This window comes from Coloeus monedula (assembly GCF_965178545.1).
Source record: "Coloeus monedula genome assembly, chromosome: 5".
NCBI lineage: Eukaryota > Metazoa > Chordata > Aves > Passeriformes > Corvidae > Coloeus > Coloeus monedula.
This window is the reverse complement of record NC_138785.1, coordinates 31,424,213-31,449,403: the sequence shown is the minus strand read 5'-3', so window position 1 is coordinate 31,449,403 and position 25,191 is coordinate 31,424,213. Positions and strand designations below refer to the sequence as shown.

Genomic DNA, 25,191 nt, shown 5'->3' with positions numbered 1-25,191 from the left:
TAAACACACCTAAGGCACACATTTTCTTCTCAACTAAGAAGCAGTGTACCTTTTCTCCTGTGTCACCCTTCAGTCCATTCTCGCCAGCATCCCCCTATAATTAAAATACATGTTATATTTTAATGATTTTATGTAAGCACACAGTATGCAGAGAAGAGTCAGCATTCCAACATGATTAGCAAGTTGATTTTGTTATTCAGATAGTCAATCTCTCTGTGACATGGTCAGGAAGTGGCGATGTGTTATACAGACTTCACTATAACTGCGACCCCTTTCACAGATCTGAAAAAAAGCCCCACCACAAAGTATCAAAACACCTGTTGGTATAATCTACCAACTTTCCCAGTTCACTGCAGCTCAGCAAGGAAGGAACGATTTAATGATTTCATGATGATTCAACACTTTAAATTACCAATACATTTTTCTTCCCAACGCAGAAACATTCACCTAGATGCATCTAATAAAACTCAGATGACAGTTACACAATTCCAGCACTTTTTATTAGGATTCTCAAGTCATTTATAGCATCTATCTCAAGTCATTTATAGCATCTACTCTCTGAGTCTGAAGTCCTCCATGAACGATTCACAAACTAAAAAAAATTCACTAAATGTCACTCCTCCAAGGAGCTACCAAATGATTTGCTCTCTACACAAGTTCTATGCACTCTTTATTGTTTAAAAAGTGATGTTTGGATAACACCTTTTCAAGGCTGAGTAGATACTTTCTACTCAAAAAGTGTCCAAAATTTTTAAATAAAAATGTCACAATATTTATCTACAAAAAGACCTATTTTCCACCCATAGTCATGTAACTACATAAGAAGTCCAGACTACACCAAATAGTCTTTGTTATATGTTAAGAATATAGGCTAAAAATTTCTGTGGGACTTGAGGTTCACATAAAGTGCAAGAAGTATTTAAAATGCCAAAAATATTGATAAAAATAGAGCCTAAGTAAACTAAAAAAATATTCCTGGTCTTGGTCAGATAACCAGTAGTACTATTCAAATAACATTATTCAGTACCTGTCATATTGTTCTGAAAACTTTAATGTGAAATTCCATTCAGAGAGGACTTAGAGAGCAATTTATACATCACAGTCACTGATACAATGGGAACTAGCTAACAATCTAGCACCACTTCAATTAAGGAAACATAGATGAAACACAGAAGAGTAACAGTTAGGAATGTCATGCCGAGTTCATTTGACATGATAAAGCATATTGAGGGGATTTGTAACTACACTTTTCAGAAAAAGACAAAGGATAATTATGGAAAAATAGAATGGTTTTAAGTAACAAAAGTTCAGCACATGTTAAAATTCACTGTTATTCCTTTCATGTATGAAAACAAACAAAGTACTGAAGCACTTTAAAAATATTATTTTAACAGAAGAAATTATTTCATGATGCATATTTCATGATTACATACTTCTACATGCAGGGTACACACTTCCAAGATTTCCCTGGAATATTTTTATGGTGTGCTTTTGAAAATGTGAAATGAATTGCCTTGGCAAAGCATACTTCCAGCTGCTATTACACAGATTTACATGGATCTGGAAGTGAAATTCAGTTGTAGCTGCAAAGACACAGCTAAACACTTCTCAAGAGCAAATGGCACCACAGTACAAGCAACTTGCTTTTTACAAGTAAGCTCAGTATACTTGCAGAAGATGAGGCTGTGCACAGATTCCTACTCAGAATAAGGCTTACGTAATTTCTCAAACTGCCCCTGTGTGCAGGCGCAGAAGCTTGACTCTAAACTCATTGTGCTCCTACCAGCCGCTATGCCTGGAAGAGCAGAATTATACTCTCCTGCAGCACAGAGTTTTATCCCACCCCCTTGTCTTGTCTTGGTGTGACTGGACATCAGAGAAGCAATTTCTTGCTAACTCACTGCAAGTAAGAGCACTATCAGCATGCCACTTGTGCTGCTGCTGCCTCTCCAGACAGCATTGCTTGAGGGCATCGGGGCAGACTCCCTTGCTCTTACTTAAACTGACCCAAACACAAATGGAGCATTCCACTTTTAGTATGTTGAGAACTGGTTATCCAGGTATCACTTAGAGTGTAGTTATCATTTGTTACCTAATTGTTTTATTCCACACAGGTGCCAGAGCATCAAAACAAAGTTATGAGAAATGTGTGGATCTCTAATTTATTCAGACGGGCTCATCACTTTCTGAGACTCGCCACAGTTAGGATTAGTTGCCTGATTGCTCAGCTGTGCAGCCTTTAACACACGATCACTGCACTCTGTGACTAATCCCACTGCAGTAATCACAGATCAGTAACTTCCATTAGTATTATCTGACTCTCAGAAAGGCTGCACAATGCTGCTCAAGTTCTAGGGAGTGGCTGTGGTTTTTTATTTTTAAACTTGGAATCAGTGCACTGGCGATTCTCCAAGCAAGTTATCCAAAAAAGAACCACAACAAAGGAAGTGAAATGTCTCACCTTTTCTCCTCTTTCTCCAGGGTCACCCTGAGGAAAATGATTGGAGCAAAGAAGTCATAAGTTACTAACTCAGGCAAAAATCAAAGTGTTAGTATTACTACCATTACTAATAATTATGTCACTACTGACGACAATGTCTCAGATGATACAATCCAACAAGAAAATCCCTAATGAACAAAAAAATATTTAAATGTAATAGATTTCAATGGATAATACAACTGCAACATATACTTTTTTAAAGCTTCAGTAGTTTGCATGTGAAGACCTCTCTCCCTATTTTGTCATAGACACTGACAAACAGGTGTATGTCTTTGAGAAATAGCCTGCAGGGACCTAGGTGAATCCTACATGTGGTTCTCCTTGTTTTGGGAACAAACAAAGGAAAAACACAAAGTCTGAATGTGAAGGGAAAGTCTCATGATTCTGTCAATGGCTCAGAAGGTTCCTCAAGAGAGAGAAAATGCCTGAAGTGTCCTGAACTAATTCATAACTGTTTCAGAGCAAAGAGCCTTCAGTGCTCCTTACATTCTCTGTAACAATCTCTGTAACAGAAAGATGGCTCATAGCCATTATTTTTTTCAAAATTAAAACATGCTTGAGAAACTGCCAAAGCACTTTTGCACACCAGCCTGACCCTGACAACTCATCTCTGCATTTCTGGCTCAGAGCAGCACTCTGGCTCATCTTTGCCCCTTCTGATGGCTGGCAGTCACCACGCAACTCAGGGACTACAGCTGTGAATACGAATTAAGCATCAACTGCCATAATTTGGCTTCTTCTGTATACAAAGTAAGAAAAGGTCATGCTCCCAAATGGTTTGTTTTCATTCCTGATGGACAAGCAGCCAGTCAGTAAATGCAAAGAGGCTGCCTTGCTTGTCTGTCAGCCGTAGCATAATGCACAGCATCAGCTGAGGAGCACATGTGCACCAGACACGCTCCCTTGCAGCTGATGGGATTAGAATTTACCATTACCCCTTCCAAGAGGCCCACAGATCCCATCATCTTGGACATGTTGAGTTTTCTTCTAAATGAAGTTATCATAAGCTTTATGTTCTATTTCACTTGTTCAATATTAGAACAGCAGAACAAATTATATGACAATAAAGTAAGTGCAAAGAGTCAGTCTGATGTAACAAATACAGGCTGAGACATGCTCCTAATGAGGCTTGTTGCTAACTCCCATAATAGCAGGATCAGCCCTCAAGACTTCACCCTGACATTTGTCAAAGAACTGACCGCAGCAGTTCTTGAAAAGAACCCTGAAACACATTGTAAGGGGCATAAACAAAGCCTTTCTGAAAAGGTCCCCAAATTCCCAAATACTTGCAGGCATATTGCATTCAGCTGGGAGTGGATGTCTATGCGTCAGTGCCACTGACTGGAATTATACATGCACAGCAGAAGAATATGCTTCTTTATGGGGAGATGTGTAAAGCCTCTTACAGCACTGATCACTGGAGTGAGCAGATCATTAAAAGCCAGTCAGAATATAAAGCCGAGTTGGAAAGCCTGACTGTCATCTACATATGCACTCACACATTCAGTGCTTCTGTTTTTAATCCATTTTCAATACTGACCTTGAGCCCTGCTTCTCCCTTCTCTCCTGCTATGCCAGGCAAACCAGGTTCACCCTAAAGGCAAAGAAAACAAAAGACGAAGTTAAGAAAGACATGATGAAATATATGAGTTTTCTCATATTGGGTAAGTAATGATAAATAAAATTTAAAAAGACTCTGCAAACGTACTCCACAGCTGGGCACTAAAATGCCTTATTTCATCAGTTAGCGTGGATTAACCCATATTAAGATAAGAAATTATTCTTCTGAAGGAGACGAAAGCACACAGATGTCAAACTAAACTGAAAGGAGACCTGTGACTCCTGATTCTTAAAATCTGCCCAATTAACCTTAAAAGCACAGTCTTCCCAGCAAGACTGCCAATGGTTTCCTCTTCTCTACAACTTAGAAATGCTGCAAGAAAGACTTAATTTATTTTGACATTTGTGCTTCTGGTCTCAGACAGAAGGCATATAACGAAATAAAATGAGAAGGGCTTGTTTCAGAAATGGAAGAATTTGGAAGAACAGAGAGCTTTTCAATTTTTAAAATATACTTTGCTTGTCCATTTTTTATACTCTTATACCAGTGGCTGAAAAGTGGTTTTAAAAGATTTTAAAACTGTCAGTATTACATCAATGTTCCAAATTTTGGGTATGTTTAATGGGTAGTATATTATTCTTCCAGGAGTCATAAATTCTTTTCATAAGTCAATTAGCAAATAACGCTTATTTTCAATCTTCTTTCCCTCTTTTGAATTTAAAAATAATGGAAAGAAACAAACAAGGAAAAAACCCAAGTCAAAACAAACAAAACTCTAAAAGATATTTCTTAGTGTTTATATCCCATATTTATGGGAGAACCACTGATATTCATTTTAGATAAAATGATAATGCAATGGTTTTTTTTACTGTAAAACAACTAGAGCATATGGCTAAGTATGTAAACGCTTCTGCGAGTGTATGTCTCAGCTTCACAAGAAATACCTTTTATAACCCTCACATAGAGAACTGCATCACATTTCTGACATGGGTAAGCACATTAAAATAACAGCCAAAAAAAAGATTTTAAAAAGTCTGCAGCTAGGTCCTTCTAAAAGTCCTTTGCTATGTAAGTGTATAAAAATGTGGTGAAGCTAAATCCACTAGCTAACATACCCATCACATTTAAAACAGCAATTTATATCAGAAACTTAGTGAGCAATTTTCACAGTGTTCAAACTTACTACACATGAACCTATCCTCTACTCAAAAGTTACAGAGGTGTTAAGATAAAGGCTTTTCCAAACACAAGATATATTTTCTAGTCCTCCATAAAAGCCTTCTATTAAGAAAGAATTTCTCTCTTACTTCCGCAGGCAGATTTAATCATAGATAAATTAACTCTGATTCTCCATGAAAACAAGTTCCATCGTATTTCTAAATTAGGTAAAGGAATCATTAATTACATTTTAATTTCATTAAGAGTTGGACTATTCCAAAAAACAAAGCTAAAGTTCTAGCAAAACTCTAGTGAGGCACTTTCCAAGCCAGAGAAAAAAATGTTAGGTACCATTAAGCCCTCAGGGAATTAAATAGTCACTTGTGTCAGCCTTTTCTCAAGACCCCTTTGTACTACAGTAGCTGTGAGGCTGATAAAGTGGCACAGGCATTCAATATATGAGTGGTCAGGATTTGAAGCTGTTGGAGATTAGGTGTGAGTGTCCTAAAGGATTGACCTAAAATGCTCCTGAAGAAAACTGCCAGTTGACAAAATGAAGCAGAAGGGACCCATGAATATACACTTGTTTCTCCTCATCCTCACACCCCAAACAAGCTTGTTTCTGTTCCCTTCATTTTTGAACAGCTGCTGTTGGCTTATGCTTTCAGGGGCTTAATCTCTAATCAAAGGGTTGAAGTTCCAAGCTTGCACTTTCCTCCCAGGTTTACGTATCTGTGCTATGAATGCAGAGGGCTATGACTGTGACAAAAAGGAGGCTGCAAAAACAGAACAAAAAAATTATTTTCTTCATGAAAAAGTGAAAATCTCAGTTTGCCACCATAGTAAATCCCCATTCATACCAGCAATCTCATTTCTGACCTACATGCAACTCTTCTATGCACAGCACTACACTTACAATACTGAAAATACTAGGCAGAGACATTTGAAGTGCAGAAACTAGCTCTGAGAATGGGAAAGATTGAAGGCAAACCTAGAATAACACAGAAATTACCTTGTGCCTTTATGTTTTTGAAGTGATTATCATTCTGTTTCTAATGTTCAGAAGAACAGGGAAAATATTCCTTTCCCCATGTCAGATCTCTATTTTCTTGTCGGTACGAGGAATCAGAGAGTAATAAGGTGAAGTGAAAATGTACAGCCCACAAGCTGTTCTATGCCCTAGCCCTGATGAACATTCCCAGTGCACAGCTAAACAAGCTTTGTGCCAGGCAGTCTCCCTTTGTAACTGCATGGCAGTCTGGCTTTATGGGCAGATGTTTTTACAATTCCAGTAAGCCTTAACATAAACCCCCCAAACAAACAAGAAAACCAAATCACAACACAAAAATAGAAGTAGTTATGAAGCAAAGAGCAGTTCACTTTTGAAGATGAGTAGATTGATAGCTCTTAATAGCTCCTTCCTTGCTACGCACTAAAACACTGTATCATTTTAGCCATGTTGGTCCCAAAAGATCATTTTGATTCTTGGCATGAAAATAATTTAAAATATTTCTGTTAGGAAGTATAGTTAATTATTTTCCTTCCATTTAGTTACTTTTAGCTATTTATCTCTAAAAGCATGTATTAAAACCAGAGTGCAAAATGCTGTATGAGTAAAAGTGGAGTGTAGAATGCTGTAGAGTACGCTTCAGCCCCACAGGTTAGTGCTTTGGAGATGAACAAAAAGCCCAGCTGACCTTTAGGAGGCTGAAGACAATGACACTGCTATTCAAGGAGTGATGCATGCAAGGGAACACCAGACATTCAACGACATCAATCGACACAATAACTTAAATCAGACTGCTTTTCAACCTGATAGAATGAAAGAAGCTATAAAGCTAAATCCTCAGTGTCACGTTTTTTACATTCACCAGGCCATGGGTAATGTCTTTCCTGACTGCTGTTGTAGTCTCTCTTCAATAGCATTGACAGCAAAGGTGTTAGGTTGCAGAAACAGTTCTCTTCTGCACATCTGCTAGCTTTGAAATCAAAGCAGCATATTTTTATTTATTTTTTCTTTCATAGAATCACAGAATGTCTGAAGTTAGATCTCCCTCTGGAGATCATCCCTGAGGGCCTTCATTGGATTCTACCCGGTATGTCCATGTTTCTCTTGTACTGAGGAGCCCACAACTGGACACAGTACTTCAAGAGTGGCCTCAACTGTGTTTTTTCCCATTTAAAGAATAATTTCTTCTATAGTACATCTAACTTTAGCCCTCAGCTTGCCTTTCTCCATCCAGGAACTCCTGAGAAATTATCACTCAGTAACAGAGTGATGGTAATCATGTTCCAAAACTTTCTGTTTTCATTACATGACCCAATACACAAATGGACAATAAACTATTGGAAAATGCTAGAAAAGCTTCCTTTTCCCAAATTTCATGTAAAAACTATGCAGCACTAGAAGGTAATTCTTTAGCCTCTGGTCTGCTGCAGAAAAAAACACTGCCACTAGAAAGAACCCTTACAGACACTGAAGTGTCCAGCTATTCACCACCAGAATCCAATTTTTTTCAGACAGAGTTTGCTGAATTCGCAAATGATCTCAAAATGGTGGAAATAAAAATTTCCAGCAAATGTTCTAGTCTTCATTCACCTATGCAAAATCAATCAGCTTAACTCAGCAGGCGTGTAAATGTTCCAGTAGTTTATTTGATGACAGCCCACACAGAAGTATGCTGCAGACACAGTGGGATTGTTTTGCTGTTGTTTACGTGCTATAGAGAAATTGCAGAGCCACCATCAGTGGAATATTGACAGTTCACTTGCAAAGAGGTATGCTGTAATGTTTGTTTACTGTCAATAACAGTAAAGTCTTTACCATGTTTCAGGTGCAAACCTGTGGATGGGGAGCTGCCACTGACAGCTCCATGTGTTAACCCCAAACACCCTTACAGGAGGACAAGCACTTTGGCTCCTCAAAAATAGCAGCACTCTAACAAACTAAGTTACTGTCACTGCTGCAGTGAATTAGAAAGAAGCCTGTTCCATCAGCAAACTGCAGTGTTGAGGCATGACTGAATGAGTTACAAAGGGCATCACCTTTAGCTATTCAAAACCCTCTGATAATTTTCTGGAAATGGCTTCAACAAAATGCTCTGAGTCTCAAAAGTTTTTGGCTTTTTTTTCCAACTGGTATAAATGATCAAGGCAAACAAAATGCTAACATGTCAAGAATAATACCCAAACCAGCCGTTCAATTCAGGAGTTTCAGATAATTCAAATCAAAACCCGAAGGATATTCCTTTGGACACACACCAGAACACCTTCATTCAAGTCCTGACACTCTTGAGCCTATATTAACTGTATAACTGAATTAACATTGACAGAATAACTCTGTCTTTCCTGTATCTGGGCAGAGAACAACCTACAGCACCCTGCTTAATAAATAGGTGTAGTAGTTTCCTCAGATATTCTCATGATTGTGGCAATTTTAATGCTTACACTGAAGTGTATCTGAATTTGGTGAGTATTCAAATGTATAGAGCATTGCTTGCGCTCTGCTGGTAACATGAGAAAAATCTGTCAATACGAACTCATAAAATCTACTTCAGAACAGCTCTGAAAATGTATTACCCACTGGAGTCCATATCAAAGAGTCGAGGCAGTTGAAAGCATGCTTCTCCTTACTGGAGTGCTTTGTGCCCTTGAGGTATATACCTTCATATCCAGAATTAATCAGCTAAAAATAACATGGCTGGAGGCCCCAGCTTTTCTTGTTTGTAACAGAAAAACACCCTAGAGGCTGCTGGTCTGAAATAGGTTTTGTTTTGGTGAGATGCATAACTCTGTCTACACCAGCTGGTGGATATCCACCTCACCCTGAAAGAAAGGCTGTCAGTATTGCTATATTTTTCAGTCACTAGAATATAATCAATTTAAGGATAAGGAAATGCAAGAGGCCCCAAACCTAATCCAGTCTAATTTTACTCTAAAATACATAGAAGAGGACAGAGGGTAAAAAAGTGGTTTTTTAGATATGTTACTGTGATTTCCATTTCAAACCAGGGTTGAATTACCTCCTTTCAACTTGCTTTTTGCGCCCCTCAAAAGTAACTTAAAATTGTTTGTTTAAGGACTGGAAATCTCTCCTGGCCCACTCACCAACTGAAATTAAGTGGAAAGGCTCTTAAACAAGACTCAGCTGGACTGCAAACCTGTCTGAGAATTTGTGAACTGCATTTATGATGTTTCCTCCCTTTATCTGAAAAAATGTTAATACATGCATACCCTTCCTCATTTCTCTGAAGAAATTTGATATTGCTGCCTTCAAAATGTGTTCCTACACAGCACTGTACACAGTAATAAGGAAATACATATAAATTAGAATAAAAAGAAGCATGAAGAAAGCAATAACAAATATGCATACCCAGATGCTGAATCTACTGATAAGAAGGAAAATTCTTCTGAGGTTTATCAAATTGCTACTGTCAATCTATCAAAAGAACTTGAAATGAAGGGATCTATCCTGACCACTCATTCTGTTTTCAATACACCCTTATGAAAAAACCCACCGAAATATCAAGTACTACATAAGAAAAAGCCATTTATGGAAGTGTAGAGTGAGGGGTTTATGCACTCCAGACCAACTTATTTATAACAAAGAGAGTTAGCTGCACAGACTCCAGAAACTGGTTTCCTTCAGGCCAAATACCATCTTGATTTAAGGAATCTCTGCTTTTCTCCTTGTGTCTCTGCTGCAGCCAATGAGAGTCCTTATAAAATCAGTGCCACTTAACAAATACCAAAATTCTATACTTGCAGAGTTGAACTTTCCAAGAAGCCTTTTGTGGCCATTTCAACATGATTAATGTAGGCGTGTGATACCCTTAGATCACTGCAACCTCACATCTCCATGAAGAACCAATGCTTTTTTGTACTTCTCGAGTGCCTGAGGACTTTCTGCCAGGGATGGAGAAAGGGAAGTTTATTGGCCATTGCATTGTGATAGAAAGCAATCTGTGGCTTGCACAACAATCTGCAAAGGAAAAGGAGCACTCAGAAAGGCTCTCCTTGTTATCTCAGTAGGTTTTGGTCCATCCCAGGAACAACACTCTCTCCAGCTGCAGGTAGTATTAAGCAGCTCCTTTGCAGTACTGTTCTCAAGGTAAACCTGCTGTAGCTTCTCAAATGTAGGAACAAATGAAGATTGTAAATGCCCTTGCAAGACTACCTGTAATGTTTCACTGGGTTTGGCCTAAAAAAAAAAATGTGTGAAGGCTTTATGGCAGTGATTTTGCTACTCTGAATACAAGAAAAATCTATTAGTTAACAGCCCTGCAAAAACATGTGGGTTGTGTAAAATTACACTTACTCTAATATCTAGAGATTGTCTAAGAGAAATGGTTCATATGTTAAGGGATTAGAAAACTGTTCTAAGTGCACTCAGAATTTATGATCTCATTCCCAGACCTATTGGTCAGACTTGTCAATCATCTCCCATAGCCCACTATTTCAATTAAAGAAGAGGTGAAAGGAAAGAAAAAGGAAAATTACAGAGACACATAGAAGATAGAGATGACCTAAGTCTTTTGTTCAGCTGCTTAAGGAGAGAGCAAAGCTAATTCACTGCTGACATACATTGGCTGAAAAATACTTCATTGTCCAGATGAGAAAAGCATTCATACTCTTAATTTTAAGCATGGGCTTAACACTCACTGACTTTTAAACTAAGGAAAATATTAACTTGGAACTTAGTGCACTGCACATGCTGCTGTTTGACAGAGGGAGCTCACTGACTAAAAGGCAACCAAGACAGTAAGGCTTTTGTAAAGTCTCTTAACTACATAACTTCTAAAAAGGGGGTGACTTCCATCACACATGCAAGCTGAATCCAACTCTTCTGCAAATCAACATGAATCTGAATGAGTACAGCCAGGAGTGACAGCAGCTGGCTCATAGTACAGCCCAACTCTTAAAATCACCACTCTGGTCCTCATTCAACAATATCTTCTGTGTCACACTGCACTGAGAATCTGTTTCTTCATAGAAATTGGAAGAACTGATCTTCTGGTAGCAAAATATTAACATGGGAGTCCTAGGCTGCATTATACTTCCTAATTTTAGACAAACTCTCCTTCAGTTTAAACTTCATTTCTACCACTGTTTCCAAGCTAATGGAATTTTTTAATCTATTTGTTTAAAGAGATAGCAACATTCAACTTTCAATGGCCTCATCTTATATGAAAATAATATATTTTCTGCAAATAAGGAAGTGCTTTCTAGTCAGTATTGATCAACAGTTGGGAAATCAAACTAAAGAATGCAACAGCAATTCATTTTATCTGTGTTGCTTTTGTCCCGGTACTTATGTTTTACTTCAGCAATTTAGTTTTCTTCTTGAAGGTCAGAAGTAAAGCAGTCCAGCTACATTAAAAACACACTGACATTTTTAATAAAGTGGTAATAATTTAAAAATGTCTTTGACATTATAGATGTTATGAATGTTGAAGTAAATCAAATAGACAGACACCCATAAATTGAAAATTTCTGGCATTTTCTTTTAAAGCACAATTTAAAATTAATAATCAGCATTTAAATATGTGGTTGTATCTTCCCATAATGTTCAATTGCATATTTCTTTTATGCCCCTTAAAACATCACTGCAGGTCTATGTGGTCTCCTAAAAATAAACATGCAACAACCTTGCCATAGAGCTGAAAAAAATTCCTTGTCTCTTAAAATGACACATTAATCACACATTTGACACATTTCATTATTAGCAATTTTTTGTGCTCATCTGAGTGAATATTTCTGGCTGGAGTTTGTATGATTATTATTAGAAATAAAGTTCCTGAATAAAATATGAATCATCAGTTCTGTTCTATTCAATGTGGTTTGCAACTTCACCCTATCCAGTCTTCTTACACATTAATGCATACCCAGATATGCTACAAAGTATATTTTCACTCGAACTTCAGCCATAGTGAGACCACAAAAATTACTTGAATTATGTACAGTTAACAGCATCTGAGTTGGTAAGCACTGTCTGCCATTCATGTTGCATCTGAATGCAGCTATAAAATATGAGGACTTAACACACATTTGTTTCGTATCATTTTCTTATAAATTCTGGTATAAGATATATATACATATAAAAATTCTAAATATTTGTTATTTTGTTGTTCCACATTAGTTGTAATACTCTGAATAATTTATAAATAAATTCCTATCACTATCACTGTAGTGAAATAAATATCACTATAGTGAAATAAATGATTATTACATAATTTCTTACAACCACTCTCAAAACACAGGTCTAATACTATGTATTATGCTATCAGAAACAATACATCCTCCTCTTTTTATTTTTTTTTTAGGGGAGAAGAATTAAAAGCAAATTATTTGAAACATCTTAACACTTTTATTCCTAGGCCTCTTGGTGAGGGAAGCAGAAGCAAGAGAGGATTGTCTAAAACAACCCTTATACACTACCATCTGTTGCTGCTTGAACCTGGTGAACATATATATCATACATTTTCCTTTTGGCATCCCTTGCCAGTGCTTTTGAAGTTCACTAGGAATGTTAGGGCTTGTGAGAACAACAGATGGATAATACTCTGTACAATCAAAGAGGTATACTATTTAAACTTCATCACCCAGATTTGCCAAGCAACCTTAGCAATGCTGTAACACAGCCCTGCTGCTTTATTGTGACCTCTCCTTATGGAGGGCTGTTCTGAACTATGACTTTACTAAGAGATGACAGTGACTTGCCTAAATTAGCATTTCCTCCTAGCTGTGTTCAAAAATACTTCTGTTTGATTTATTTCTCTGTATTTTCATCCTCAAAATTTAGTTTCACATTATTCTCCAGCTGTGTTTCCATCTCATTTTATTTCTCTATTTATTGGTTGTATTAACAATGTATTGGGCACTGTATCAATACCCGATATCAACATAAGTGTTTGCATCATGGGACCAAATTAACAAAAAGTGAAAAACCCTTTGTTTGCAAATATGCTGACTAAAGCAACACATTATTAATATGCATCTCTTTCTACAAGCTATCAGTCATCATCAAATCTGAACACCAGACTTTCAGCTTAATTAATTACATTTTCTGCCTGTTCAGGTAAAACTAGAAAAAAATTACTTCTGAGCACAAAGCACATTATATGTTCTTTCCACGAAGCCAATTTGAAACCACAGCTCTGGATATAAGGTTGCGTACTGCTCATGTGAACAAGCCCAAAATTGCTTTAATCCACTACATAAATAATGGCAGTGCTGACAAAGTCAGGGAACTCACCACTTGTCCATCTCTCCCTGGAACACCAGGCACTCCGACAGAACCCTGGAGGGAAACAGATGCCAGTGTTTAGCAAATTAAACAGGTCATGAAACCTTTCATCTCATAATACAGTATTTAGAAATAATGGTGAATGCTTGCTTATTGTAGCTGCAGTAAATTTTTCAAAAACTCATTTTCATCCAAGCTGAGCTCTCCTTTCATTTGAGATTCTATACTAATTAGACATATTCTCATGTTGTACATTTTAATGACTGTATGGCCTTTTCCAGGAACAAGCTTCAAGCTCATGCTTTGTAATGTTGTGGAAGCTTCACAAGAAATGTAAGAATTAAAATGCTGTTCCATTTAATGCTCTCAATAAATTTTGAGACTGATCCTATGCAATTGAACATAGCACCTGAACAAAACTATTAATGCTTCTGGAGGGATCATTCAAGCTCAATAACTTGTAGCACCAATCCATCTCAAGGCTTTTAAGAGATAATCTGCAGTGATTCAGTCTGACCGTACAAATTACAGATACACTTTTAAAGTGCACCAATATTAGCATAATCAAAATTAAAAAGTCACTACAGGCTAAACACAAGGGGCAAAGAAAGAAAACAAAATATTAACACTGATTTATATAACATTGAAGGGATTTTGTTTACAAAGGTCTCATACTATAAGTTTGTATGTGATGGACAATTTTTTTGAAGGCCCTTGTGCAACTTGCTATGGAAGTTCAGTGAAAACATGATGAATGAGGAAAGCACAAAAGCTGTGTCTGCTTACACAGCGTTCTCCTCTTATCTTATAAAGACGGTGCTGCTCAGCAAGGGAACTTAAAGAACTGGTGCATGGCATTTCCCCCCCATTTAGGTTAGAGGTGTCTTAAAAATTGGTTTAGTCAAAAATCACCAACACCCAAAGGAAATGCGTCCAAAATGGATGCACATGTTTGTCAATGAATAGAGTTGGGAAATCCTGTGAAACAGGAAAAGGAAGCAACTCATGAGGGTCTCAAAAACCCTCCAAGAGCTAGTAACAGAGCTTTGAATCAGTAAGAAATAATACACTGCATCCCAGCCTATCTCCATGATCCACAATGCTCTCCCCTTTCTTCCAAAGCTTCCATTTTGGCATCCTTGTTGTCTCTTCTTGCTGGATGCACGGTCATGGCTTTTAGCCACTGCAAAGGGGCCTGAGTGAACATTCTCACACCTCTGTATCATTTTTCCAGAAAACCAGAACATAAAGCTCAGGAGGGCACTAAACCATCAGCCTCAATCAACTATCCTAAATGTAACAACTTCTCCTCTCAGTGACAACTGATTATTTTTCTTACAAAACACAGGATGTTAAAAAGTGTAAAATGAAGCTGATTCTACCGTGATAAGTAAATGTTTATCAGATATTTGAAAGTTTAAGGCACATGGGTTTTGCTGATGCTGTACATGCAAAATATCCTTCTCTTAGGGTATAGCTTTATAATGGCAGCTTAGACATGAGTACAGCTTTAAAATGCCACATTCCCACACTGCCAAACACGAAGGGTAGTCCTCTCCTTCAGTCTGCAAACTCTGTACAGCTCACAGCTGCCAAAATTCCATCAATTTGTATACTTTGGGATTATATTTTTACATATCACAGGTTTTTCTTTCTTTTGTTAAAAGTTTCATTTTAACAGATGCAAGCAAACCTTCACTCTAAAGAACATTATCTCAGAAGCAGAAAAACAGGCATCTTTCTCACATATGTCAATACTGCTTATTCCTTCCTCTTTTTTGTTTCCTTTATACCAATTAAAGCTGTTTTATTAAATATCTTTCATACAAGCTTTCACTCTCTTGAAATCAGCTCTAAAATTACTCGCCTTGGTGGTATGTGGGTCAGATGCTGGAAAAGTACCACTAACTAGCTGTTATTGCTGATATTCTGAGGACTGTTTTAATGGTGTAATTCCATAAATCCTAAACTCACTCAATCAAACTGAGGCAGTCAGCTTTAATGAGTGTAAATAATGCTGAAGGCATTCCCAGGAAGTCAGGTCTCAGGTTACCGAAGGAACAGGAAGACACCAGCAGACCACCTGAACACCACCCACCAAGCACTATTTATCAGCAACACCTACGTCCTTTGTTTCTGCTGGTCAATTCTTTAGTCATATGGCACTGATCTACTTGAGTAAGGACATGCATTTGATCAGAAACTTTATCTCCCCACCTTTCACAATGTTTTAACTTTGGTTTCCTAATCGTACCAGTGTATGAATGAGAAAATTATAGTGACCTTTTCACCTGAAAGTTAAGCAGACAGATTGAAAACAGTCTGCTCTGCATTGCTTCAACTTCCTATGATGGGGGAAATGAGAAATCTTGTGCCTCACATTATAGGGCTGCATTTTGCAAAAGCAAAATTCAGAACCTAAGCTAATTGAGTCAACGCACTGTACAGTAGCTTATTCCATTCACCTTTTCTGCTTGCAATTTGGCACAGGAGGAATAATCACTTTCACAGTATTGTTGTTTATACTATACCTTTTGTCCTGGAGGCCCCTGAGGTCCCTGCAAAGGGAAAACAATTCAATTAACATCAAAACTCCAGCCAATTTAAACTCAAATGAATAATTAAGACTGTCTTATTGTGTAAGCACTCTGATACTGGACTGAAACCAGCTGATGTTTTATAAATCAAGGAAAAGTAAAACTTTATGCTCAAAATGCACAATGAATCTTTTCACTTTTGGAACTGATCTAACTACTAACTAGAATACTCAAATTTTCCCCCTTCTAATCTTTTCCAAGCCATCTGTTTCTTCTAATACTGACAAATCTCTCAGCATTAAGATGACTGTGTTTTTTCTCTCTCTTATGTCAGCTAACAGCCAGTTGTGTGTCCACAGTAATATATCAGCTTGTCAGCATAAAAACAAGGTTTATGCAAACAAGCATTTTTAAGATAGAGAGAAGCATAAACCTCAAAATCTTCCCACCTTCTAAGTATCAGCACACACGACTGTGTTATATGCAACATATATATATATATATATCATGTGTGCCATCATTTGCAAGTGAAGAGAAAAATCATTAACATCAGAAATTGTTAGGAATGCTCTTAGGAGCATTTTGTCCCCATGACCTGAGAAGGCAGGAAGAGACATCTCAACTTAGGAAAGCTTAACTGCTTAATGTCATACAGCAGTCCAAGGCTCATCAATAGTGATAGGACCCATTTCTCATCTCGTGACTCTGAAGTACCCAGGTGGCCACAGTAGACAGAAGAAACAGGTACAAAGTAGATCAAGAAACCATGTCTTGGACACTTTGGCAGTCTGTTTTGGTAACAGCCAGACCATGTCCACCAGAGTCCTATTCACTTTTGTCCCTAGGTTCCCACTACGGGCACTGGTGCAAACTGTGCGTGCTGGTGCTGTGTCAAGCAAGGTGAATTCTGAGGCCATGAGGGTGCAAAAAACCCCACAAAAACTGGGGAATCCAAATCCTTCTAATGTGAGAAAGAATAAAAGAATAACTGATTGATAACAGAACTGCATTTAGTCAGAAAAACAAAAGGATTGCTGCTTCAAAATTTGACGCTGATTTTATTCTGAAATTAGTGTGAAGTTAGGCAGAATTCTCCACTGTTGGTAGATGCAGGGCTTGTTGGAACATTGCTCCAATGCAACTTTAAACTGCTAACAGGAAAAAGCTCCACTGGTGGTAATTCTGGGTGCTGTATCCACTGATGCAGATGAAAGCCTTGCAGTTTTAAATGTGGATTCATGTGTCTAAGATTTGGCATCAAACCTGCAAAAGCACAGATCAATGTTGCTTCTCCAAACTTTTGCCTGATTGTCTTAACTGGAAGAGAGTATTGTGAGCATCTCCCTTGGACTGTACAGACAGATTCTGATAAAGGAAACCCACCTCTGAGGTAGAGGGTGACAATTTTACTTCCTTGTCTTCAAAAGAAAGCAAAAGTACCTAAGTACTCAGCACTGGCGATGGTCAGAGCAGTAAATATATTTTTCAGATGGAGAAAAATGTCCCCAGCTCACTGTGTTTCAGAAAAACTGCTGTTTAAATCAAGTATTCTTTTCAGTAAGTGCCTGAGAGTGAGAGTGATCTGCTGGGTGAGGAACCACAAGTATAACAACAAGTCCACAAACAGTGTTTTTCCCCTTCTTCAAGTGCTTGACACCATCCTTCTCTTCTTCTGTGAGAAAGACACAAGTTTCTCTAGCATCTTAAAAACTCCATAAAATTAATGCTCAAATTAGTGCTTTTCCTGCATCAACATTATCAAAATAGGCTCCAAATGTCTATATCCTGGGCATCAGGTCTGTTGACCTGTTGTGTACTAACCAGCTACAATTTGGGGTTACTTCATGTCTTAGGAAAAATCCCTCCATCAGTAGGCCAAACTGAATACAGAACAACTAAGACACCCTTCACAGATCATACCAGCTATTTTTATGTCCAAGGGATGGATATATCAGTTTATAACTACTTAAGAAGCTATTAAAACCTTCTAAAGACCTTCAGCTATATTAAATTACCATTTGGGAGCTCTTAACACAATACTACTGTATGAAGGTGAAAGGATAATTCACTTACTAATATTATCCCCCAAAGCAACCTGTTAAATGTATTCTCTGTTGAGGACTTTGTGCCTGGTGCTTGCAGCTGTCAGCCTGTGGGATGGATATAATTCAAGATATTGCAGAAAACTTTTTTTTCCCCCAGAATTTTCTCCTCATCCCTGACATCATTCCAGCTTCTCCAGATGAGTTACTGAATATGCAAATATTTACACAGTAGCATGGTCTTGCTCTTAGGGAGCCTTTAAAATATATCACTCAGAGAAAAGAAGCAGCGGATACTTATCAATAAATATCTTATGCAATTAAAAGTTTTCCATTTCTGGTACTAAAGCCTTTACTCAGACTGGAAGTAGCCCTGGTGTTTAACATCCACTGAGCCACTTGATAACAAGAACAGTCCTCAACAGTACAGCTACCTTCAGAAACAGTATGGTATTGACTCAGAAAACCAATTTCAAATAAAAGCTTACCTAAATTGATACATTTCACAATTTAACAAGTGCTTCTTATCCTTAGAATGTTCTGACCACAAAACACACCTGAATAGAAACAATTTTTCTTTAACACACTGCTCCCTAGCATTGGGAAAGAGGCTCAAAGCCACTGGAAACTTAATAGCTCATTCATTGACAGCTCTCATCTCTCTCCCACATAAGCCTGGAAGCAGCCACTTAACAGAAAAAGTGAAATTAAGTTACTAATGGAAAACTACTTCAAAAAAAACCCCAAAAAACCCAAACCTGTACAACACCCCAGATTTGTGCCTACTTTTCTAGAGTTACCTACAATTGCTGAGCAAGGCACAGAGTGACACTAGAGAGATAGAAATAAGCAAGTAAATAAAATCTGGGAGAAAGAAAAGAATATGAAAGAATAAAACAAAGAAAATTTTAAAAAAAACCCAAAACAAACAACAAGGCTTTAGCTGATTTCCAAAGGTGTACATGATAGCTTTTAAAAGAATCTCTGTACAAAATTCCACATGAGCATGTGGATTTTTCCCCCATATTACTCTACTGAACTGGGGAGCATGCTGTGGTACCCACTTGAGAAACAGACAGTAAGACCAGCAACCAAAATCTCTATGTAAGTCTTAAAACAGAAGCAGAAGGCAAGAAATATGTGAAAGTTTCCAACCAATTCCTCAGGATGCTTTGTTTTGATTTTTTTCTTAGTTTTCCTTCAACTGCTCTGTGTTCCTTAACAGCTGCAGCAATATCCCAGTGCTGCTGTTTGCTCCAGCACAACCAAAGAGATGCTTTGTAAATGCAGGCTCAGCTAAGCTTCCCTCTGGACAGCTATTCTGCCCCTGGGTCCTGGCAGCCAGTGCAGAGCTGCTCCCATTGGTCCCCACCTCATTCCCCTCAAGCCCAAAGCCTCGGCTCTGCAGTGACCACACACACACACAGAAGGTGCAGTTGCCTCCACCAGCTGGAGGCTCCAACTACACCACAGGCAATACTGCCACTCCGCCTCTGTCACTATCATACCTGGGTATATGAAGGACCTAAAACAAACCCCAGCCCTCTAAAACCATCAGCTGATCAAGAAAACAAAACAATCCCTTAGGTACAGAATTTTTTACCTTTTTACCTGCTAACTACAAATATATATATATATATATATATATATAAATCACTCCATAATAGTCTATGCAGATTACGTTGATAGCAAATATTTGTCTTTTGCCTGCATCATTGAAAACAAAATATAATGAAAATAAAAAATAGTTCTAACTCTTTCAGCCATCATGAACATTTCAGAAGAGCCCTTTGCCATCATGTCCAACTGACTAAACTAGCAAGGCAGCTGTGGCAGGGCTTCTCTGAAATAGGTTCTCATTCAAGTAACTCCACAGTAGGAGGATGGAAAAACAAGGTGTTTTGCTCCAAAGAAATTCAGCTGCTCTCTGTGTTTCTCTGGAGACAGAGAATTATTGATAATACCTAAATACTTGGAAAACGGGGTAACTAAGGATAAACAAATGTGTACAAAAGTCTTCTATGCAATTGTGTTTTTAAAAGGTAAAATATTTCCACTATGAATGGCCTTCTTCCATCACTGTTTTTGGAAATCAGCCAAACCTCCAGAGACTGAAGCACATCAAGACTTTGCATAATAGAAATGATTGCATGAACTTGGACATTCCAGTTTGTCCTTAACAAGTAACTATTCACAATAAATTTTAAAAAAATACCAAAACAACACAAAACACATCAAAAACTATTAACAAAATACCCAACGAACAAGCAAACCCCCCCAAACCAAATCAAACTGAAAAGATTTAGCTAAATGTAGTTAAAACAAAGTTTGGGGTCCAGTTTCCTTACTACACCTCCCTTCTAATGTTACAATTACATTTTCCTTTTATGCTTAATATGTTCCCTGTGTTTTAGCAAGCTGCAAAATAAGAAACTTCTGCCCTGTAAAGGTTAAAGCTGCAGTTTCAAAGAGAGAGAGAGATTAATTTAGGGTGTCGTACATTAGCAACCCTCTCAAGGTACTTTTGTATTCAAGTTCTAGGGACTCGGTTGCTTAATGTTTGAAGAAATGTATGAAATAAAAAGCTGGGGCATTTTCAATTTGCAGGTCTGGGGCAGGAATAATGATTTGTTTTACAAGGTGTCAGAGTTCATGGACAATGAGCACAAACACCAAATGAAAATGCCTAACAAAAATATAATGAAAACATGAATGTTTCTGTATACTGAGTAAGTTATACAGCAAAATAGGTCACAATGGTGCAATACACTGTCATAAAAAACTCTCTTATTCCAAAGCCTTGCAAACAAAAGAACCACCCAAAAAACACAACCAAAGAACAACAAAACAAGCAAAAGTTTGTGGTTTTTTACTTCCATACCCTCTGTGAAAGTAAAAGCTCTTTGTAACCAGAAGGCCTCTGGGAAGTAATGTGCCTATATTTCTGTGAAACAAAAGAACTTCCAGGACTGTTCCTGAGAACAGATATTTCCCCTTTGCTGCCTGTAAGAATCATTAAACACTTAGAATAGAATAATGAAATCATTTAGATTGGAAAATATGTTTAAGATCATTGAGCCCCACTGTCAACCTAACACTGCCAAGTCCAGCACTAAACCACGTCCCTGAGTGCCACATCTACGCACCTTCTAAATAACTCCAGCAGTGGTGATTAAGCCACTTCTCTGGGCAGCCTGGTCCAATGCTTGACAACTCTTTCCATGAAGAAATTTTTCCTAACAGCCAATCTAAACCTCCACTAATGCAACTTGGGGCACTTTCCTCTTGTCCTATCACTTGTTACTTGGGAGAAGAGATCAAACCACACCTCAATGTCCTTCATGCAGTGAGGGGCCCATAATCAGACACAGCACTCAAGGTGCAGCCTGACCAGTGCTGAGTACAGGGGAATGATCCCTTCCTTATTCTCACAAACCAGTATCTTACCAGTCTAATGGCATAAAGAACTGAAAATGGAAACCTGAACAAGCAAATAAACATGAAAAGGAAGCACAGGTTTCATACAAAGCATTCACCTGCATTTCAGTGGATCTTGTGTCTGGATCCCATTGCCTTTGTGTAAAATTCTGAAAATATGTACCTGCATGGTTGAGGAGTGTTTCATAAAGATTACAGTTTCTAGAATGTTGGTATTGAAATGTTCAATGCTGTAATATTGATGCATCACCTAGATATAAGAATGATCAGCTAAGAAAACAGATCAACTATGATGAAAAACCTCTTATAGCTTCTCATAAAGCAGTGACCCCCTCCCATGCCATCTACCTTAACTGACAAAAAAAGCTGCAGTAACTATTAATTAGTGCTCAAGAAGAGCTTCTTATCTTCATTCTTTTAGTCATTGTTGTGGCAGCCATTACTGAAGTGCAGAGGTTCCAAAATGCCTGACTATTTTTCCTGAGATCTCCGGCAAGTTAAGCCCAGTGCAACCATACTGGTGAAGAACAAGAATAGTTGCTATGAAAGGCACAGGCTGAGAATTTCCATTTCATCTGCTAGTTCTCATAAACTTTTGCAGCTAAACAGCTTAAGAACAACACCTTATAAAATTTACTACGAACATGCTACCAGAATAAAACAAAGAAGGCGCCTACAGAACTCTGGCCATTGAAAACAAAAATCACAATTAGTAGCTTCCCAGAGGAGCTATGAAGATTCACAGCAGCTGAGAATCTGGCCTTGACCACTGGCCTGAAAGGCTGAATTGAAACCAGCAGCACTTCCCAGACAATTCTGCCTGGTCCCTGTGAGTTCATTTTAACCTAAGATGAAAAATAGTGTTAATTCATTTTAAAGATGTGACATTTTTCAGACTTAACTGCAAGGTTACACTTTTCCACTGTCTTTCACAAATATGGCTATATCCTTTGGAAGAACATCCTCCTTTTTTTGAACAACCAGTAAAAGCAATAACATTACCTTTTATTTTCTTGAACAGATGCCCAGCAAATCTGTATAAGCACAAAAGTACTAGTTTGGAAAACAATGTATCTTAAAGCAGAGGGATTTTGCATTTGTGTTAATCATTATAGTATAGAGTTCTTTTGCAAAGAGACACCTTTACCTGAGTTCTCTGGTTATTCTGGAGCATTCTGTTCCTGTAAAACATCTGCAAAATTACTTATCTGTCTTCAAAGCCTATTTCGGGGAAGAAAATAATACATGGAGCTTTTCTTCCACTGACAAGAAGTCACTGTATGCTAAACATGTTTAAATTTCCCTCTGAAAAAAGGAGCTGAAAACATAGCATATTTTAATATTCCACATTTTTATTCATATGAACTAGTGGAAAATACTTTACACATAAAAGCACAGAAAAATCTCCCACATGGAAATTAGGAACAAAACCATCCCTTGCACACACTTCTATCCCACTGCATGTTATGAATCTGAACACATTGATCTATGAGTGTCAGCCTTTAGTATTTTCCATCACTGACTCTAAGTTCTCATGAATAGCCTGCAACCAGAAATCCTAACTCTTGGGTAGAAACAAATTCCAAATCCATCTATTATTCATTCTGAAAATGAGAAGATAAACTGAAAAAACTCTTGTATGGTATTCAAGAGTCTTTATCACCAAGAATTGCAGACAAATGGCAGGGGAAGCAGGATGAATTATGAGAGGCAGGACACAACTTTAACTGAGAAGGTTGAAAAACTATGGAAACTACTGGCCTTCTCTCTTGAGCAGCACACGTTTTTCTTGTTCCACATAATATTTCAAAACTTAATCCCTTTGGTCACTCCACTGCTTGGCCTCCCTCGGAATTCTCTTAATCCTTTCTGCACAGAGGAATGATACCTTCAACTCTTGAAGAAAGTACATCTTGCAGGGCTTTCAAGTGTCATGGAAACCAGATACAAATTTCAACTACTAGTCATTCTTTCATTCTCTTCTAACATTAAAGATGCATGCAGTCACATCTTTATAACTTAAACCTCCATCTCACCTAAAAAGAAATTGAAATTTCTTGGCTCAAAGAGAAAACATATTCTTCCTGACACAGCAACAAACAGAGCCAAAAAACCCTTGCAAAGAGTTCTCCCAAGCATCTCAACCGTAAGGACAGACAAGCAAAAGATCGCTGGCTGGCATTTGGACAACCTGGAATGATTTTTACCAGAGAATGAGAGACTCCTGACAACTAAGCAACTAAACAACTAAACCTCCCACATCCTAAACTGTCCCACCACCATGCCATAACCCACACATTTTTTTACACTGGAAATAGGGAAAAAGAAAGGCCATTCCTTGTCTTGAAGTTGAACTCTCTTGTGCCAAAGCAGAATTCATGTCACAGAACTCAAACACTCTCATTCTCTGCATATTGTCCAAGCAAACCTCTACTGCCTGAGAGGGAGAAAGGTTATTACTGCCCTCTCTCAGAACATCACCCTGAAACATAATTTTCTTTTTATTTCCCAACACAGAACTTCATTAAATATGAATAAAACCATGGCAGCAGATTCTCAGTTGGAGCAAATTGCCGTCTTGTCACTAGAGTCACTGGATTTCCTGTTACACTGAAAGGAGAACATGAATGTTTCCAGAATTCCAAATGCATTAAAATAATTTCAACTTTCTGTGCATCAAGGAACACACTGCCTGAGCAGGTGTCGGGAGGAAAAGGTGAAACCCACAAGATTTGTTGAGGAGGAAATAATTTCACTCAAAGTGACCTTGCAGCTGGGAACACTAAGAATTTTGGTGTGGGGAAACTCCACTTATTATGTCTACTGTTGCTCATCCTCTGCCTGTTTCAAGCAGCAGAATTCCTGTGTGGAGATAATACACTGTCACAGACATACTTGAGCCTTCTGCTGGGAGAGAGAGTGCTTGTTAGAAGCACAGCCTTGTGATAAACTGCTCCTGCAGGAACCCTTCGATATATTGGGGCCAGTAGCAGCCCCACCCCACCCCTGCTGTGCGCTAGGATGAACCGAGCCCAACAGAGCCTGTATCCTGTGTGTCTTTTCACTAGGATGAACTGAGCCTAATGGAGCTGTGGCTCTGTGTGTCCCAGCTACCTGGTGCTGTTAGTGAGCTAAAGAAATAAATCTACTCTTTGCATTTCAGCTGTGGCTTCGTGGTTGCCCTGGTTACCCGTACGTATTGATTCACAGTGTGTCACGCCTTACACAGCGTGTGTCACATGCTTGTCAGGCTTCCTCACATCCTGAGGAACAAGCTGGAAAACACCGTTACCTATTTCTGTTGCCATATCTTGTACTCTTCAAGAAATTTATTCCCCTTCTTGTGAGAGAACAGAAAACTAAGTCATTTCAAGCCATACCACTGCTGGTTCACAGGTACTAAGTTTGCCAGCTCTGTCAATAACATGTACATTCATCTAGAAATACCAAGGCATGTTACCAAATTCAGGTGTAAAAAATGCTTTTGAAAGAGAAAAATGTTCTGTCCCCATTATTATAATGCAGAGGTCAGGATTGCTGCTCTCCTTAACTTGAAGAGCAGGATGGGATTTAAAGCCACTGAGAGTGTGACCCTATAGGCTATAAACAGCCTTCATTTTCCACAACCTTCAGCATGTGCACCCAAGCTGTAGGAATTCTCTCCCAACATTTAACGCTCTTCTTGGCTGCATCCTGCCTCCATCTCGGAG

General features: G+C 38.2%; 1 protein-coding gene across 1 annotated transcript in view; it reads right to left on the bottom strand.

The window, feature by feature from the left end:
* COL25A1 (collagen type XXV alpha 1 chain) overlaps window positions 1–25,191 on the bottom strand; it is a gene marked incomplete at both ends in the record, with an annotated part of 297,729 nt that overhangs the window by 54,223 nt on the left and 218,315 nt on the right. The window contains 5 exons of the mRNA XM_082281981.1: window positions 50–94; window positions 2,462–2,488; window positions 4,041–4,094; window positions 13,474–13,518; window positions 15,996–16,022. Of these exons, the coding sequence (XP_082138107.1) occupies window positions 50–94; window positions 2,462–2,488; window positions 4,041–4,094; window positions 13,474–13,518; window positions 15,996–16,022 (198 nt within the window). The remainder of the gene's footprint in view (window positions 1–49; window positions 95–2,461; window positions 2,489–4,040; window positions 4,095–13,473; window positions 13,519–15,995; window positions 16,023–25,191) is intronic.